General features: G+C 40.0%; 1 protein-coding gene across 1 annotated transcript in view; it reads left to right on the top strand.

Moving 5' to 3' along the window:
* Positions 1–15,104, top strand: part of chordc1a (cysteine and histidine-rich domain (CHORD) containing 1a) — a 43,789-nt gene extending 28,685 nt beyond the window's left edge. Inside the window, exons 9-11 of the mRNA XM_072577778.1 lie at positions 4,057–4,176; positions 7,076–7,138; positions 14,646–15,104. Coding sequence (XP_072433879.1) covers positions 4,057–4,176; positions 7,076–7,138; positions 14,646–14,804 — 342 coding nt within the window. The 3' untranslated portion in view covers positions 14,805–15,104. The remainder of the gene's footprint in view (positions 1–4,056; positions 4,177–7,075; positions 7,139–14,645) is intronic.
* The last annotated feature ends 4,542 nt before the right edge of the window (positions 15,105–19,646 follow it).

Below are 19,646 nucleotides of genomic sequence, written 5' to 3'. Positions count from 1 at the left end.
GATTTTAAAGAGGACCTGAGGGGTAACTTTCACTCAGAGTGGTGCATGTATAGCATGATCTGCCTGAGAAAATGGAGGCAGGTACAACTACAAAATTTAAAAGGCATCTGATTGAGTGTATGTTTTAGGAAGAGTTTTGAGGGATATGGGCCAGGTGCTGGCAAAAATGACTAGGTCAGATTGAGATATATGGTCAGCACAGTCAAGATGATCAAAGGGTCTGTTTCTGTGTTTGACTCTGACTCAATGAAATGCCAAACAGCTAAAGTCTAGCTTATCTTATTTCAGTGGTGGGCAAACTGTTAGAATCAATCCTGAGAGATCTCTAGGACTCACTTAGAAAGGTATTGGCTAGTCAAATGTAGTCAGTATGGCTTTGTTAAGGGATGTTCATGCCTTACAAATTTAAATTCTTTTGAAGTGACAAGCAGTATTGATGAGGCTGATACAATGACTGTTGTCTACATGGATTTCAGTAAGGCATTTGACAAGGTCCCTCCTGACAGATACCCAAGAAAGTAAAGGCTCATGAAATACAAGGTGGTGTGTTGGAATTAAATCCAAAGTTGGCTTAGTAACATGAAACGAAGGGTAATGATCAATGTCTGCCTTTGTAAATGGAAAGCTATTTCAAGTGATGTCCTGTGGGGTTTGGTGTTGGGACTGCCACTGTTTGTTTTATACATTAACAATTTGGAAATTTTGAAGATGACGCAAAAATTAATAATGTAATGGAAAGAGAGAGGATAGGTGTAAACTCCAAACTGATATACTAGAGTGAGCAGGAAAATGGCAGCTGGATTCAGCTCTGGTAAGTGTGAGGAAATGCATTTAGGTCGATCAAACAGTAAAAGTGAATACACAATAAATAGGAATATACTTAGAGGGGTAGATGAAGTAAGAGATCTTGATATACATGTTGCTCAGGTCCCTAATGGTAGAAGTACAGGTAAATAAAGTTGTAAAGAAGGCACATGGAATGCTCTCGTTCACTGGCAGTGGTAAAGAATATAAAAATAGAAATAGAATGATGAAACTGTGTATAAGTCACTGGTGAGGCCACAACTGGGGTATTGTGTGTAGTTCTGGTGACCACATTACAGGAAGTATATAAAAATGCTCTGGAGAAAGAGTGCAGAGAAGATTTACTAGAATGCTATCAGAGCTGGAGAATTGTAGCGATGAGGAGAGGTTGGGATTGTTTTCTTGAAGTAGGGAAGACTGAGGGGGAAACATGATTGACATATAAAATCATGAGGGATAGACGAGATAGGAGGAACCTATTTTCCGGAGATGTCAAAAACCAGTGGTCATAGATTCAAACTAAGTGATGGATGAATTAAATGGGACACAAGTCAGAGATGAACACAACAGTCCAATTTGTCCGTGCCGACCAGATATCCTAAATTTATCTAGTCCCATTTGTCAGCACTTGGCCCATATCCCTCTAAACCCTTCCTCCTCATGTACTCATCCAAGTGTCTTTTAAATGTTCTAATTGTACCAGCCTCTACCACTTTCCCTGGCAGCTCATTCCATACACACACCACCTTTTGCAAGAGAAAGTTGCCCCTTAAGTCCCTTTTAAATTTTTCCCCTCTCACCTTTATATCCTCTAGTTCTGGACCACCCCAGTCCAGGGATTCTCAATGTCTGTTTACTCTATCCATGACCTTCATGATTTTATAAACCTGTATTAGGTCACCCCCTCAGCATCTAACGCTCCAGGGAAAACAACCCCAACCTATTCAGCCTCTCCCTATAGCTCAAGCCCTCTAACTCTGGCAACATCCATGTAATTTTTTTCTGAACCCTTTCAAGTTTCACAACATCCTTCCTATACCAGAAAGACCAGAATTGCATGCAATATTCCAAAGGTGGCCTAACCAATATCCTGTCTACATGCATGACCTCCCAACTCCTTTACTCAATGTCTAATTAGTAAAAAGGAAAATGCAGAGGATGATGGATGTCTGGAATTTTCTGCCTGAGTACAGCTGGAGGCAGACACCCATAACTCTCTTTAAAACAAAAGTACCTGAATTTGCCCCTTTAAAAGTGATGTAAGCTGCAGGGCTATGGGCCATGTGGAGGAAGATAGGTTAACAAAGGGCATCTAGGTGTTTTTGGGTCGGCACGGACAAGATGGGCTGCAAGGCTCCTTTCTGTGCAGTATAATTTCTATGGTTCTATCACAGCCCTAACATTACAGGTACCAGTCTCCATTCTCTCCACTCCATGTAATGTCATGAAATGGCTGAAGGCACTGGATGCTGCAAAGGCTATGGGTCCTGATAATGTACCAGCAATAGTACTGAAGACTTGCACTTGAGGAATAGTCACACCCTAGCCAAGTTGTTCTAGTATATTTTCCTCACTGGTATCAACCCAACAATGTAAAAATTGTCTGGGATACCCTATCCACAAAAAGCAAAACCAAATCCAACCCAACCAATTACAATCCCATCAGTTTACATTCACCCATCAGCAGTGCTGTCAGACAACACTTGCTTGACAATTACTACTAACTGACATTCGGCTTGTGCTTTGTCAGGATACCCAGCTTCTGACCTTGTTACAGCCTTCATCGAAACAAAAGAACTGATATCCTGAGAGGAAATAAGAGTGACTGTGCTTTACATCAAGTCAGTGTTTGACTGAGTATGAACTCAAAGATCCTGAGCAAAATTAAAGTCACTGAGGATCAGAAAAATCTTTCCATTGGTTAGATGCTTATCTAGCACAAAATAAGATGGCTGTGGTTGTTGCAGATCTGTAACACTATGACCTATAAGTACAAGAGGACCAAATTCATGGGGACATGGTCACGTTCAAAATTTTTCTTCAAGTTACAGGGCTCACCATTCTTTCTCGTGGCTTAGTCAAAACCAAGAACTCTATTCAGCACTCTTAACAGTACTGTGGGTGTATACACCTGCCTCACTCTCTTCCCCCCCCCCCGGCCATAGGTCAAGAAGACTACTCACCAGCATCTAAAGTGCAGTTAGGGATGGGCAACAAATGATGGTCTTGCCAATGACCCCACACCCCAGAAAAGAATACTGGAAACATTCATATTAGCAATTGAGGACTGATGCGAAGGCACTCAGCTCCAGGAAACTAGACTACTGGGTAGATATACTGGATATCCATCCAATAACTTGGTTCCTAGTTTTAGATGCCATTGAACTGCCCTGTCATGTCCTGTATTGTTCTTTTAATAGTGCATGTGACATTGAACAAATCTGAGTCCCTATTGATGACGTTACTTCACAGAGCTGGTGGGTGCTTGACTAGTAGGCATGAAACAGCTTAGAAAACTGGCATTTAAAAAAAAAGCAGATAGATAACAACTCAACACAAAATACAAGGGTTCTTCTGATTTTTTTTGAACTGTTGGTTATTTTAAATCAACACTCAACAGGGTCTTGTGGTCAACATCAAGTAGCCTTTATTTTAGACTGATGAGAAGACAGTCTTCATTGGTAAACAGGAGATTTCTCTAACAATACAGAGTTTTAAACAGTTTATGAACTGTTATATTTCTGTTGCAGTATCACTGTGCTGCCTCAGATTAAGGAATACTGAAATTTAAGGCAACCACCATCATGTCATCTAATTAAGAAATGGATGAGGCTATTATCACAATTGAATGGCCCAGACAACCTTCATTCACCCTTGGTACTGAAAGAGATTAAACATCTTTTACATAAATGATCAGATGGACAGCCAGAGGTGCCTCACCTTGGTGGAATGTATTTTCAGTTGTCGAAATAACATCAGCACGGTGTCTATCTTGAACTGATTTCCAGGATCAAAATGGGTACAATGCACCAATTATTCAGCAGGACATCAGGAGATATGCTTGTGATATTATTTAGTGGAAAAAAAATGAGTAACTCATACTTCTGCAATAAAGTTGCTTTGTTTCTTGTGTACTTAAGCTTGGTATCCAACAATCATTTTAATCCCATAATTGTTGTTTGACTCAAAAGCCCCACCTCAGGACGCTAATACGGAGTTAGCAGATTCATTAGATGGCTTCTATTCTTGCAGGTCACTAACATTGTACCATGCAGACATGATTGGCACCAAACTGGGGGACAAGTCATAATTACCATTTATGCCAAAAACTCCGACCCAGAGCTGAGTTACGTTGAAGCAAACAGCTCAGTGGTAAGTATAACTCTGTAGCTTGTACAAAAGTTTGATTTATTTAAAAAATCAACAATTAATTTGGGGTTCACTTAACTATTTAAAATTGCAATCTTTGCACTATTGTATTTCACCAAAAAATCTTGGATACTGTTATATTGATCCAGGTTGTTGAACTCAAAAGTTTTAATGACTGAAAATTCTGGTGTTTATGCAGTTAATTTTAGTACTTGATATGACCTGTATCTGAAATTTGTGCTTAAGGTATAATTTACTTCTCAAAGCAACTGTATTTTTGCAGTAATTAAATTGAATCTATCATTTAATTATACTTAGAATTAATAAAGAATGTCCAAATTCCCTAATTTCATTTCTTTAATGTATTGCTTGACATTTAGTTGTAATCATATTTGTACATATTATTTTGATGTGGTATGTTTTTAATTTAATAGAAGTTGATTTGATTCTTTTATTGTCACGTGTACTGAAGTACAGTGAAAAGTTTGTATGTTATGATGTACCTGCATTGCATGCAAAACAAAGATCATAGGGTGTTTGAACAGAGCGAGGAATACAAAGTTAGAGCTGCAAAGAAGGTGTACAAAAAGCAAGATCAACATTAGATTTAAAATTTGAGGTCCATTCAGAAGTCTAATAACAGCAGGGAAGAAACTGTTCTTGAACCTGTTGGTACATGTGTTTAAGCTTATTTTATCTTAGGCCTGACAGAAGAGGTCCTAAATGAACGGGAGGCGTCTTTGATGTTGGCTGCCTTTCTGCAGCAATGAGAAGTGTTGATGGAGTCAGTGGATTGAAGTTTTTTCACAGTGGAAATCATTATAAGATTTTTTCACGGGTATTTATCAGCCCATGGACCACTTGCATTCTCCCTCTGATCCATGCTGTGAGGTTTTGCAGCAGAAACATGAAGTGATTAACTTAGTGCATCCAGGGACAGCCAAATGCATAAATAGAACTGTAAAAGGGGTAAAGCACATCAGTTTTCCTTTCCATTCCCTTCCATTTCTGGGCTTTGTTTCTGTGCAGCAGCATAGCTGAAACTAGGGATGTAGAGAATGGAGAAATCAAAGCTGCATTCTGTGGGAAAACAATGTTCCAATATTTATAGTGATAAATAAGCTGAGAAAGGACCAGTTTGCAAATGTAAACAGCATAAGTGCTTGAATTATGTAGCCCCTCTTTCTGGTAAGTTTTCTACAATTAAGAGTCAGATATTGAACTATATTGGCAAACCACCAAGATGCCCAAATTAGATTATTTTTCAAAAATGAAGTATTTAGACTAGAGTTCAGATTTTTTTTTTTGGCTGATAGAGCTGTTAACCATTAAACTGGGTGAAGTGAAGTGATTTGTTACCTTCGTTGGCTGGATGGCTGGTTTGCGATGCAGTGATGCCGTAGGTTTAATTCCTGCAATATGTAGTCTCACCTTCTCAACTTTGCCTGTCACCTGATACATGGTGCCCTTCACCAGTCAGCTCTTTATAATGAGAGAGTAGCACTGTGGTAAGGTAGAACTATGGCAACTTTGCCTTCACTATTAGATAGAGCAAGTTTGCTAGTAATCATTAAAATATTGAACTTTTGGTTTTATATCAGCATGGCAGAGCACAGACCTTCTTTAGCAGAGCTGTTCAGTTAGTCCTGTTTCCTTCTACTTTCCCCATAGTATTGCAAGTACGCAAATGTTGTCTGATTTCTTTGAACTATTAACCTAATCTGTTTCCTGTCGTTACTGGCTGTTTGTCAATTGAATCACTTATTTGCAAGCAGGTAGCAGGTGTATGTTTCTGTCAATGAAAAATTTTAAATGGGGCAGAAAAAATGTTTTGTGATCACTGATTTGAATTGAATATAGCAAGAAATTTTTCAATAAGATACTGATTCTCAGTTTGTTAAATCAATGACATGCACTAAGATTAATTTTCAATATTGACGCTAAGAACGAAAGTACTCATTTAAAATACTGGTGGGGTTGGTTAATTCAGTTGGCTGGTTTGAGGAGTGTTCTCACATCAGCTGAAGTTACCATGAAGGCTCTGCCTCCTTAACCTCAGTCTGTGCCTGGGGCATGGTGACCTCAGGTTAAATTCACTACCAGTTATCTCTCTTTAATGAAAGAGCAACCCTTTGGTTACTGGGACTATGGCAACTTTACCTTAATTTTAATGAATAAAGATAAGCAGATTCAGATTTTGGGTCTGTGAAAATGAGCCCTGGTAGCTGAGACATCACTGTTTATCTATTGGGTTATAACTTTGTAAGGAAAATGAACCTGGAAATGTAGGAATTGACAGTTTTATGTACAAACATTTGATCTATGCTTGATCTTAGTGTATATTTGATGAAATTTGGTATAATTATTTTGGTCATCAGTAACCTATTTTGGATTATCTACATGTAGGGTAGACATTTTTGTTTTGAAAGTCTATGTAAATGTTCCTCTCATGAAGCAAAATGCCTGATCCAACAGTGATTTGGAATTGAAATTGAAGTTAAATTTCTCTTTCATCACTTCCTGTATTGGTTCAGGTTCCTTTTATCATGTGTTACCAGTTGATACTTCCATAGCCAGTCCTTCAATGAGTACAGTTCTTTGGTATTCTAAGCCCCACATTCAGCACACGAGTTATTTTCCATTAAATATAATTTCTTCTTAATTAAAATTGTTTTGAAGGTATGTTGTACCAGTTGCTAACATATGTGCTTTGACTAGTAGATGGTGCATCTTGTTAATATAAACTCAAGTCATTCGGGTAAACACTGAAGTTTCACTGCCAGAGTTGTAATCACACAAGCAGAAAGCATCATGCATTATCACTGACCGACCTTTTTTGTGTGTATTCCAAAGTATTTTAATACTGCAAATTAATTCTACTTTTTCTAAAAAAAAATTACAGCTGCATATCCACATTTTATTTGAAAGGAAAAAGGAATTTGAACACACAGTGAACTTGTGGGGTGTAAGTATAGATTCTATGATATGATTTTCAGCTACTATTTAGTGAATGCACTAATTTTGACTATCACAAATGCCTATTTTCTGTCAGTTAGTTAATATCCTGCTATCATTTCCTTTTTATAAAGGAAAAGTTTCCTTAGAATTGGGATGGCAGTGCACTCGGTAGTGATTCTCTGTTTAAACAAGAATAGAACTTGTCTCATTTATGAATGGAAAATTTATAGTTTTCCTAATTCCATGTTAATACCTTCTTTGTTTTTTACCTTTTAGATTTGTTCATGGGATAGGGGCATTGCTGGCTCAACTAGCATTTATTACCAGAGAGTAATTACAAGTCAACCACGTTAGTTTTAACGTGAGGCGATATGTGGCTAGATTAGAAAAAGATAGCAGATTTCTTACTCTAAAAGTATATTAATGAACTAATGTGGACTTAATGGCAATTAATAATGGTAATGTGGGCACTATTTAAATAAGCTTGTTGTTTCACCATTTTTATTGGATTCACAGTTCACAATCTGCCAAGTTAGGATTCAAACTTCTGTTCCCAGAACATTACCCTGGGTTCTGGATTACCAGCGCTGAAAAATGTGTTGCTGGAAAAGCGCAGCAGGTCAGGCAGCATCCAAAGAGCAGGAGAATTGACGTTTCGGGCGTAAGCCCTTCTTCAGGAATCACCAGCCCACTGACTGCTACAATTATCCTATCACCTCCCCACTACTTACAGTTCTTCAGTTTAGTTTAAGTACTTAGAGAACGTAAATTTTATTCTAGTAAAAATCTATGTTAAATGGATGGTCTCTGTTTCCCACATTTCTGCTTGGGTGGTATTTCCATTTGTCCTGAAGCTCTTGATTTGAATTACAATTTTTAGCCCTGCTGCAATGTAATGCAGGAGCTGGCCTGCATAATCTCACCTAGGATATTAACCTGAGGAGTTCCTGAAGTGATGGCCTGGAACTAAGATAGTGGACTGCAACAATCACAACCATATTCTTTTGTGCATGATATGATTTCAGTTGGAGAAGAATTTTCCCTCTGTTTGCCATTAGTCAGTTGCTAGGGCTCATTAATGCCACTCCCGACCAAATGCTGCCTTGATGTTAAGAACAGTTATTCTTGCCTCACTTCTAAAGTTTACCTCTTCTTTCATATTCTGTATTTTTCCTGGAATGTTGCCAGGCCTTAGTTTTTGCAATATCTGATCTCTTCAACCATTTTTTGAGATCAGTTGGAGCGAATTGAATTGGCTGAAGATTGATATCTATGATACTGGAGACATGAGGCTGGGATTAATCCACTTGGTATTTCTGGCTGAAGGTCGGGGCAAGGACTTCAGTCTTTGTTTTTGTGCCAGCAACACAGCTGAGGATAGTTGGGAGTTTCTTCCTCCCATTATTTGTTCAGGACCATTCAAAACTGGTAGGACTTGCAAAGCTTTGATTGTTGGTTGTGGAATTGCTTGGCTTTCTCAATATTGCATGTTACTTATGCTCTTTAACATACAAGTAGTATCATGTTGTAGCTTCACTGCATTTAATGATGCCTTGGCATTTTTTGCTATAGTAGTCATTGATGATAGATAAATAAATTTCTTGCTACTGCTGACCAACAGTTCCCCACTGATGCTCAGCTTTGAGCTGTTAAGAATATGGGCAGCTTCAGAGTTGACTTAACTCTTATCTACAAAGTCACACACACTCCCAATCAACACCTCTAATTTAAAATGATTATAATATTTACACATTGTCCATCATGTTGTATGGCACTATTGCTGTACTAAATAGGACAGATTTCAAACAGATCTAGCAATTCAAGATAGATAGAGCATCCATGAGGCGGTGTGCCATCAGCAGCAGAATTGTACTCCAACATATATAAAAGCAAATTACTGCAGATGCTGGAATCTGAAACCAAAAGAGAAAATGCTGGAAAATCTCAGCAGGTCTGGCAGCATCTGTAAGGAGAGAAAAGAGCTCACGTTTATAACTGACCCTTTGACAAAGGTGAAAAATGTGTTGCTGGAAAAGCGCAGCAGGTCAGGCAGCATCCAAGGAGCAGGAGAATCGATGGTTCGGGCATAAGCCCTTCCTCAGGAATGCCCGAAACGTCGATTCTCCTGCTCCTTGAATGCTGCCTGACCTACTGCGCTTTTCCAGCAACACATTTTTCAGCTCTGATCTCCAACATCTGCAGTCCTCACTTTCTCCTTTGACAAAGGGTCAGTTAGACTTGAAACGTCAGCTCTTTTCTCTCCTTACCAATGCTGCTAGACCTGCTGAGATTGTCCAGCATTTTCTCTTTCAGTTACAATCTGCAACATGGCCCAGTATATCCCCCAACTCAGTCAGTCATTGTCTTTAAGACAGGGGATCAACCTTGATTCAGTGGAGAATACAGGAAGGCATGCCAGGTGTAGCATCAGGCATACCTGCAAATGAGATACCAAACAGGACTACTTTCATGCCAAACAGCAAGTGATAGAGCGAAACAAATCCTACAACCAGATCAAAGCTCTGCAGTCCTGCCCCATCTAGTCTATCAATGGTAGTGGACAAATAAACAACTCACTGGTGAAGGAGGCTCCACGAGTATCTCCATCTTCAATAATGGAAGAGCCCAACACTTAGCTAAAGATAAGGCTGATGCATTCCAGGGGATGATACATCTTAACCTCCTCCACTGCTTCCTAACATTCCAGATACCAGTCTCCAAGAAATTTGATTCACTCCACATGTCATGAAGAAATGGTTGGATGTACTGGATATTGCAAAGTCTACTGGCCCCAACAACATTCTAGCAATAGTACCTAAGACCAGTGCTCCAGATCTTCCCACTCCCCTAGCCAGTGCAATTGTTCCAGTACGATTACAACACTGGCAGCTACCACCCCATCAATCTACTTTTGATCATTAGTAAATTGCTGGAAGGTGTCATCAACAATACTATCAAGCAGCATCTGCTCACTGATGCCCAGTTTAGGTAACAGTTTATAGAGTCATAGAGATGTACAGCATGGAAACAGACTCTTTGATCCAACCTGCCCATGCCAACCAGATATCCCAACCCAATCTAGTCCCACCTACCAACACCCAGCCCATATCCCTCCAAACCCTTCCTATTCCTATACCCATCCAGATGCCTTTTAAAATATTGCAATTGTACCACCCTCCACCACTTCCTCTGGCAGCTCATTCCACACACTTACCACCCTCTGCAAGAAAAAGTTGCCCATTAGGACTCTTATGTCTTTCCCCTCTCACCCTAAACCTATGCCCTCTAGTTCAGTATTTCCCCCACCCCTCGGAAAAGACTTTGCCTATTTACCCTATCCATGCCCCTCCTGATTTTATAAACCACTGTAAGGTCACCCCTCAGCCTCCAGGGAAAACAGCCCCAGCCTGTTCAGCCTCTCTCCATAGTTCAATTCCTCCAACCCTGGCAACATCCTTGTAAATCCTTTCTGAGCCTTTAAGTTTCACAACATCTTTCCAGTAGGAAGGAGACCAGAATTGCATGCAATATTCCAACAGTGACCTAACCAATGTCCTGTACATGACCTCCCAACTCCTGTACTCTACTCTGACCAATAAAGGAAAGCATACCAAGCGCCTCCCTCACTATCCTAACTACCTGCGACTCCACTTTCAAGGAGCTATGAACCTGCACTCCAAGGTCTGTTTGTTCAGCAACACTCCCGAGGACCTTACCATTCAGTGTATAAGTCCTTCTAAGATTTGCTTTCCCAAAATGCAGCACCTTCCATTTATCTGAATTAAACTCCATTTGCCACTTCCCAGCCCATTGGCCCATCTGATCAAGATCCTGTTGTAATCTGAGGTAACCTTCTTTGCTGTCCTGTACACCTCCAATTTTGGTGTCATCTGCAAACTTACTAACTATACCTTTTATATAAATGATGAAAAGCAGTGAACCTAGCACCAATTCTTGTGGCACTCCACTTGTCACAGTCCTCCACCACCACCCTCTGTCTTCTATCTTTGAGCAAGTTCTGTATCCAAATGGCTAGTTCTCCCTGTATTCCACAAGATCTAACCTTGCTAACCAGTCTTCCATGGGGAACCTTGTCAGATGTCTTTATTGAAGTCCAAATAGATCACATTCACGGCTCTGCCCTCATCAAACCTCTGTTATTTTAGAAAACTCAATCAAGTTTGAGAGACATTATTTTCCATACACAAAGCCATGTTGACTATCCCTAATCAGTCCTTGCCTTTCCAAATACATGTCCATCCTCTCCCTCTGGATTCCTTCCATCGACTAGCCTACCACTGATGTCTGGCTCACTGTTTATAGTTGCCTGGCTTGTCCTTACAATCTTTCTTAAACAGTGGCACCATGTTAGCCAACCTCCAGTCTTCTGGCACCTCATCTGTGACCATCAGTGATACAAATATCTCAGTAAGAGGCCTAGCAATCACTTTCCTAGCTTTCCACAGAGTTCTAGGGTACACCTGATCAGGTCCTGAGGATTTATCCACTTTTACATGTTTCAAGACATCCAGCACTTCTTCCTCTGTAATATGGACATTTTTAAGATGTCACCATCTATTTCCCTACATTTTATATCTTTAATGTCCTTTTCCACAGTAAAGACTGATGCAAAAAACACGTTTGTTATCTTTCCCCATCTCCTGCGGCTCCGCACAAAGGCCACCTTACTGAACTTTGAGGAGCCCTATTCTCTCCCTATTTACCCTTTTGTCCTTTAATGTATTTGTAAAAACCCTTTGGATTCTCCTTAACTCTGTTTGCTGACGCTATCTCATGTCCCTTTTTTGCCTTTCTGATTTCTCTCAAGTATACTCCTACTACCTTTTATATTCTAAGGACTCTAAGTACTCTTCACTCGATCTATCCGGTCTATACCTGACATATGCATCCTTTTTCTTAACCAAACCCTCAATTTCTTTAGTCATCTAGCATTCTCTATACCTACCAGCCTTTCCATTCACCCTAACAGGAATATACTTTCTCTGGACTCTCATTTCTGAAGGCTTCCATTTTCCAACCAACCATTCTTTTACCTGTGAACTACTGCCCCCAAACAGCTCTTGAAAGTTCTTGCCTCATACTGTCAAAATTGACCAATCATAGAGAGATACAGCATGGAAACAGATCCTTTGGTCCAACTCGTCCATGCCGCCCAGATATCCTAACCTAATCTAGTCCCATTTGCCAAATCTGGTCCGTATCCCTCTAAACCCTTCCTATTCATTTACCCATCCAGTGCCTTTTAAATGCTGTAATTGTATCAGCTTCCACAACTTCCTCTGGCTGCTCATTTCATACATGCATCACACTCTCTGAAAAAGTTACACCTCAAGTCCCTTTTATATCTTACCCCTCTCACCCTGAACCTATGCCCTCTAGTTCTGGACTCTCCCAACCCGGGGAAAAGATCTTGTCTCTTTACCTTATCCATGCCTCTCATGATTTTATAAACTTCTAAGATAACCCCTCAGCCTCCAACGCTCCAGGGAAAAACAGCCCTAGCCTATTCAACCCCTCTCTAACTCAAATCGTCCAACATCCTTGTAAATCTTTTCTAAATCCTTTCAAGTTTCACAACATCCTTCTGCTATGAAGACCAGGACTGCACGCAATATTCCAAAAGCGGCCTAACCAGTCTGCACTCTGATATCAGTCTTGTCCAATAGACAATTTTATCACCATCCCTCAACATTCACTGACTTCCCCACTATCAACATCTTTGAGTTACCGTTAACCAGAAACTCAAATAAACTTATTACAATAAACACAATGGCTACAAGAGCAGGTCAGAGGCTAGGAATGTTGCAACAAGTAATTCACATCCTGACTCCCCAGAGCCTGTCCATCATCTACAAGACACAAGGCAAGAGCATGATGGAATACTTCCTACTTGCCGGATAGGATGCAGCTCCAACAACATTGAAGAAGCTGGACACCATTCAGGACAAAGATGCCTGCTTGAATTGGCACCACATCAACAAGCATTCACTCTCTTCTTCACCAATGCTCAATAACAGCAGTACGTACTATCTTTCAGAAGCACTGTAGAAATTCATCAGAAATCTTAAGACAGATTTGAAACCCATGATCACTTTTTTATCTGGAAGTTCTCCCTAGTATAGGAAAGATGCTGTTAAACTTGAAAGGGTTCAGAAAAGATTTATAAGGATGTTGATGGGATTGAAGAATTTGAGCTATAAAGCAAGGCTGAATAGGCTGGGGCTTTTTCCCTGGATTGCCAAAGGCTAAGGGGTGACCTTATTAGAAGTTTATGAAGTCATGAGGAGCATGGATTGAGTGAAAAGTTAGGACATTTCCCCAGGATAGGGGAGTCTAGAATAAAGGACATAGGTTTAAGGTGAGAAGGGGCAAAAATTTAAAATGGACCTGAAGGGCAACCTTTTCTTGCAGAGGGTCATGCATGTATAGAATGAGCATCATTGGAAGTGGTAGAGGCAGATAAAATTTTATCATTTAAAGGGCATCTAGATGGCAACATGAACAGGAAGGGTTTAGAGGGATATAGGCCAGATGCTGGCAAATGGGGCTAGATCAGTTTAGGATATTTGGTAGACATGGACAAGTTGGACCAAAGGGTCTGTTTCCATGCTGTATAACTTTGACTCTAACTCTAAATTCTGACAGGAGCAGCAAATACGTGGAAATGTCACCAGCAACAGGTTCCCCTGCACCCCAGTCACCATCCTGACTTGGAAATACATTGTATCAACCTACAGCATGTAGACTGCAGTCGTTCAAAAAGGCAGCTCACTCTCACCTTCTCAAGGGCAAATAGGAAAGGACAATAAAATGATGGTCAGCTGTTGATATCCACATCCTGAGAGAGAATAAAAGATTTATATTCGTTCATGGAAATACCCTTCTGTAAGCTCTAGAATTTCTACCTAAAGCTTCTACCTTCCTTAAAACATACATCTGATCACACTTTTAGGCACTCTTCCAATATATTTTACACTGGCTCAGTGAGAATTTTAGACTGCCATTTTTCTGTGAACTGCTTTGTGCGTTTTCAAACATTAAGCGCAAGATGAGAATTGCAATTTGCTTTCACTTCAACAGAATTAAATTCTGTTTTTGCCACCAGTCAGATTTGCTTCCTTTTTCCCTTTCCAACAAACTCTGATTTTGGTTTATTTAGTGCTGAGTAATATTGAAATTAATAATTCACACATTTTGTTGCAGACTCAACATACTGTTTGTTATGGTAAAAACAATGACTGCAGATGCTGAAAACCAAATACTGGATTAGTGGTGCTGGAAGAGCACAGCAGTTCAGGCAGCATCCAACGAGCAGCGAAATCGACCTTTTGCCCGAAACATAGATTTCACTGCTCATTGGATGCTGCTTGAACTGCTGTGCTCTTCCAGCACCACTAATCTAGTATACGGTTTGTTATGCTTGTTTAAAAACCTGTGATTTTTTTTAAATTAGAAAAGAAAGTAATTTCTTTTTTAATCTCTCCTTCCTAAAGGTCATCGATGTTAGTAAAAGTCAAATGAGTATGACACCTGCCAAAATTGAGATTACTATGAAGAAAGCTGAACCAATATTATGGACTCGGCTTGAACTACCTCCACCACAGCCTGAGAAAAAAGAGCCTGCACCAGATTCAAATGATGAAGATGATTGAAAGAAGCTGGGACCAATTTAGGAAAAAGTGGGTGGTGGGTGGAAGTAGATAGCAACATTTACTGTTGAAATTGAATTAATTGTGTAATTCTACAGTCTGTATTCCCATTTTGCATACAATTTTCATAGAATAAATGTTTTGCAAAGCTGAGATATTTATGAACTACACCTTGTCTTTAGCTGTATAGATTTGTTCATGTATTGTATGATCTGTAATATCCAGTACATGTATTAAAATCAGAAAGCAATGCAGCATCCTTACAATTTGATTGAACTTAAATAAAGATCACAGCTATTAGAATTTTGTTCCTATGACCTTGATAAAAAATCCCATCTTATGTGGCTGACTTTCAAAACACATAAGTAATGCAATGCAACAATCTGTATAATTTTATACACAACATAGAAAATGCTGGTGATGCTCAGTATATCTGCCAGCATCTGTGGAGGGAAAAATAGTTAACATATTGAGTCTGGTATGACTCTTCGTCAGAATCTTTAGAATTTTTTTAAAAGGAGGTAGAGTCCCTATCCCTTCCCCTACCATTGCAAGAAGTGCAAATCTTGCACCCACACTTCACACTTGAACAAGGCCCCAAATGATCCTTTCACATTTGACAAAGTTGGGGAGACAGGATGCCAACTTGCGGATCATTTCAGAGAACATCGGAGACACCCACACTAACCAACCCCACCACTCTGTGGACGTGCCCACTCTGCCAAGGACATACAGGTCCTGTGCCTCCTCCACTGCCAAATCCCAACCACCCACACCCAGGAGGAAGAACATCTCATCTTCTGCCTTGGGACCCTCTAATCACATGAGTCAATTTGGATTTGACCAGTTTCCCTACTTTCCCCTCCCCTTCCAAATCAGCTCCGCCCTCTTGAGCGGTCCTACTTGTTCATCTTCCTTCCCACCTATCTGCTCTACCCTCCTCTCTGACCTATCACTTTTACCCCCTTCATCTACCTATCACATTTCCAGCTACCTTCTCCTCAGCCTCCCAGGCTCATACCAAAAACATCGACTCTCATCAGATGCTACCTGACTGGCTGTGCTTTTCCAGCACCACAATGTTCAACTGATCTTCAGTCCTCACTTTCTCCACATGCAAAAGTCAAAGGGATTGTTAATGGTGGAAATAGAAAGATGTAAAATAGGGGTAAAGTGAAACAAAAAAAAATAAGGAGGCTGTGGGGGATTGTGTGTGAGAATGTAAGGAAAATGGATAATAGACAATTAGTTCTGAAATTATTGAATTCAATATTGAGACAGACTGCAAAATCCATAAGTGGATAAGTATGGTGTTCCTCATGCTTGCACTGTGCTGCATTGGAATATTACAGCAGGCCCAGGACAGATGGTTTATTGAAATGATGAGCAACTGTATAGTTTTATTTTGATTTAAATATAAGCTTTATAATTTCAAGACTACCTGCCTATTTGAGGTATTGGCTGAGAAACTTACATAACCCCTTCAAAGAGAGACCAATACAGCAGGCAGTAGTTCTGACATAGTTATACCACTGCTTTAGATTATTGAAACATAACTTCCATAAGTTTGTAATCAATTCCCTTATGCAACAAATGATAACATTCTGTTTTACAGATTGCTTGCTGTAATTGCATTGTCACCTTTTGTGATCAATACACCTATAGACTCCGAATCCACTGCATCTTACAAGTCAAATCCAATCTAGCCAATTGCCACCCTATCAGTGATGGAAGAGGTTGTCAATAGTTCTATCAAACAGTTGTGGTAAAAGAATTTTATCCAGTTCAGTTTTGGATTCTGCCAGGGACAGTCATCTCCAGGCCTATTTTGGTCTTTGTCCAAACAGGGACAGAAACGGAGGAGCTAGGTTAGTTCCTATGTTGACCTGGCATGAATCCTGGGGCAGATCAGCAATGATCTTGTTGAATGGTGATGCTGAATCCCAGGAGCTGAATGCCTAACTCCTGCTCCTATTCCTTATGTTTTTATAAGCTTCAGAGATGTGCATGACTGCTCTTGACAGCAAGGCAGTATGACATCAAGGAACCCTTGGAAAATGAGACCGTGGAAATTAGAGAAATCTCTGGGTTGGAGTTATACCCAGAAGAAGCAATATGATTGAGGTCAATCAACTTAGCCTGAGAACATTACTGCAGGAGTTCCTCAGGGTAGTATCCTGGACCCAACTATCTTCTGCGACTTCAATTACCTTCCCTATATAAGGACAAAATTGGGGATTTTCACTGATGATAGTATAATGTTCAGCACTACTGCCTCTTCCAATCTGTGTCTGCAGCAAGACTGGGGACAAGAATGTTTCATAGAACTAAGATCAGGAGGATGTAATTCAACCTCTTAAGCCTATTCTGCCAATCAAGATGATCATCAACTTTCAAAACTTTCTTGTTCGTTCCCTATAACCCTTCCACCAATTGCTAATTAAAGATCTTCCTACCTCTTTAAAATTTTCCAGTGCCCCAGCACCAACTGTGCTCTGGAGTAGTGAATTTACAACCTTTTGAGAAAAGTAATTATTACTACTCTTAATTCTACCATCCCTTAGCCTAAAACCTCATTCTAGGCTACCTCACAAGGAGAAACATGCACTTTATCTATTTTATGAATCTTCTTTAGCATCTTATATACCTCAAATCATATCTCCTCTCATTCCTCTAAAATTTAGCAATTATAGGCGTATACTGTTCAATCTTTCAAAAGACAGGTCTTTCATCATTGAAATAATTTTAGTGAACCTTCCCTGAATTGCATCCAAGTAGGGCTCCAAAACTCTGAGTCTCGCCAATGCCTTGCATAATTGCAACAACACCTCCTTACTTTTATACTCCATTACTTTAGCAATAAGTGCCAAAATTTCATCCACCCTGGTTATTACTTGCTGTACACACATACTAGATTTCAATGACTCATGCACAAGAATTTTCATATTCCTCTGTAGCAACATTTAGACTTAACTTGATAAGGTGGAAGTAACACTTATTCCCACACAAGTGCCAGTAAAGACCATCTCCAACAAGAGGCATTCTAATTATCTCTCCTTGATACTCAATGGTGTAACCAACCATACACATACTGTGGCTACAAGTGTGGGTCAGAGGCTAGGATTTCTGCAGGTGACACCTCCTACCTTCTCAGTGCCTGTCCACCATCCACAATGTACAAGTCAGAAGTGTGATGGATTACTGTCCACTTCCCAGAATTAGTGTTGTTCCAACACCACTCAAGAAGCTTGACAACAAACAGGGCAATGCAGTCCACTTGATTGCCACCATCTATTACTTTGAACATTCACTACATTCATCACTGAGCATACAGCAGCATGTAGCAACTACAAGCTGCATTGTAATAACTTAGCAAGACTCCATCAAAAACACCTCCCAAACCCAGATGAAGAAGAAGAACAGCAGATGCATGAACACTAACGTTTGTAACTTCCCCTCCAAACCACACATCATCCTAACTGAAAACAATATTACTGTTGCTAGTTCAAAATCATGGAACTACATTTCTAAACTGACTGTGGGTGTGCTTCTACACCAATGACTGCAGCAGTTCATTACGTTCTGAATGTCAGTTAGGGCTGTTCAATGAATGCTGGCTTGCCCGGTGATGCCCACATCTCTTCAATGAACAAAAACAAACTGAGCTAGTTATATATGCAGATGACAGTCTATTACTCAACTAGGCTTGAGGTGTTTAAGAGGGGAGAAATATAAAGGATTTCTAAACTAGTAATAGAGAAAAGCTTGGGCCATAAGATAGACAAATCTCCAGGACCGGGTGATTTCCTGATATTGTGTAATCAATTCATGATTAATGAAATGGAATCTTGATCAGATGGGTGAATTGCCCAAGGAGTGGCAGAGGAGTTTAATTTAGATAAATGTGAGGTGCTGCACTTTGGAAAGGTAAATCAGGGGCAGGACTTGAACACTTAATGGTAAGGTCCTGGGAAGTGCTGCTGAACAAAGAGACATTGGAGTGCAGATTCATCGTTCCTTGCAAGTAGAGATGGACAGGATAGTGAAGAAGGCATTTGGTATACTTGTCTTTATTGGTTCATTGAGTATAGGAGTTGGGAGATCATATTGTAGCTGTGTAGGACATTAGTTTGGCCACTTTTGGAATGCTATGTTCAATTCTGGTCTCCTACAATAGGAAGGATGTTGTGAAATTTGAAAGGGTTCAGAGTTACAAGGATGTTGCCAGGGTTGGAGTGTTTAAGCAAAAGGGAGAGGTTGAAAAGGCTGGGGCTATTTTCCCTGGAAGGTCGGAGGTGAATGGATGATCTTAGAGGTTTATAAAATGATGAAGGCCATGGATAGGGTAGATAGCCACGGTCTTTTCCCCAGGGTGGGGGGAGTCCAAAACTACAGGCCATAGGTTTAAGGTGAGAGGGGAAAGATTTAAAAGAGACATAATGGTCAACTTTTTCTCCCAGAGGGTACTGGAACGAGCTGCCAAATGTGGTGGAGGCTAGTACAATTACAACATTTAAAGGCATCTGGATGGATTATTGAATAATAAGAGTTTAGAGGGATAAAGGCCAAATGCTTGCAAAAAGTTCTAGATTAATTTAGGACATCTGATAAGGATATCTAATTACGATGTTTGGACTGAAGGGTTTGTTTCAATGCTGTACAGTTCTACGGCTCTAATATAGAAGCCATATCAGATGGCCAAAACATCCAAGATGTAACTTGAATCTCAGAAAATTTCCTTCCACATTGGGCATAGCTATTTTACTTTGATAGAGAATATTGTACAGTTACTTTGAAAGAGGTATGGTGTGATTCAACTTGCTAACTGAGCTGTTCAAATACCAA

Source organism: Chiloscyllium punctatum, chromosome 9 (genome assembly GCF_047496795.1).
Source record: "Chiloscyllium punctatum isolate Juve2018m chromosome 9, sChiPun1.3, whole genome shotgun sequence".
NCBI lineage: Eukaryota > Metazoa > Chordata > Chondrichthyes > Orectolobiformes > Hemiscylliidae > Chiloscyllium > Chiloscyllium punctatum.
This window is presented reverse-complemented; position numbering and strand designations above follow the sequence as displayed.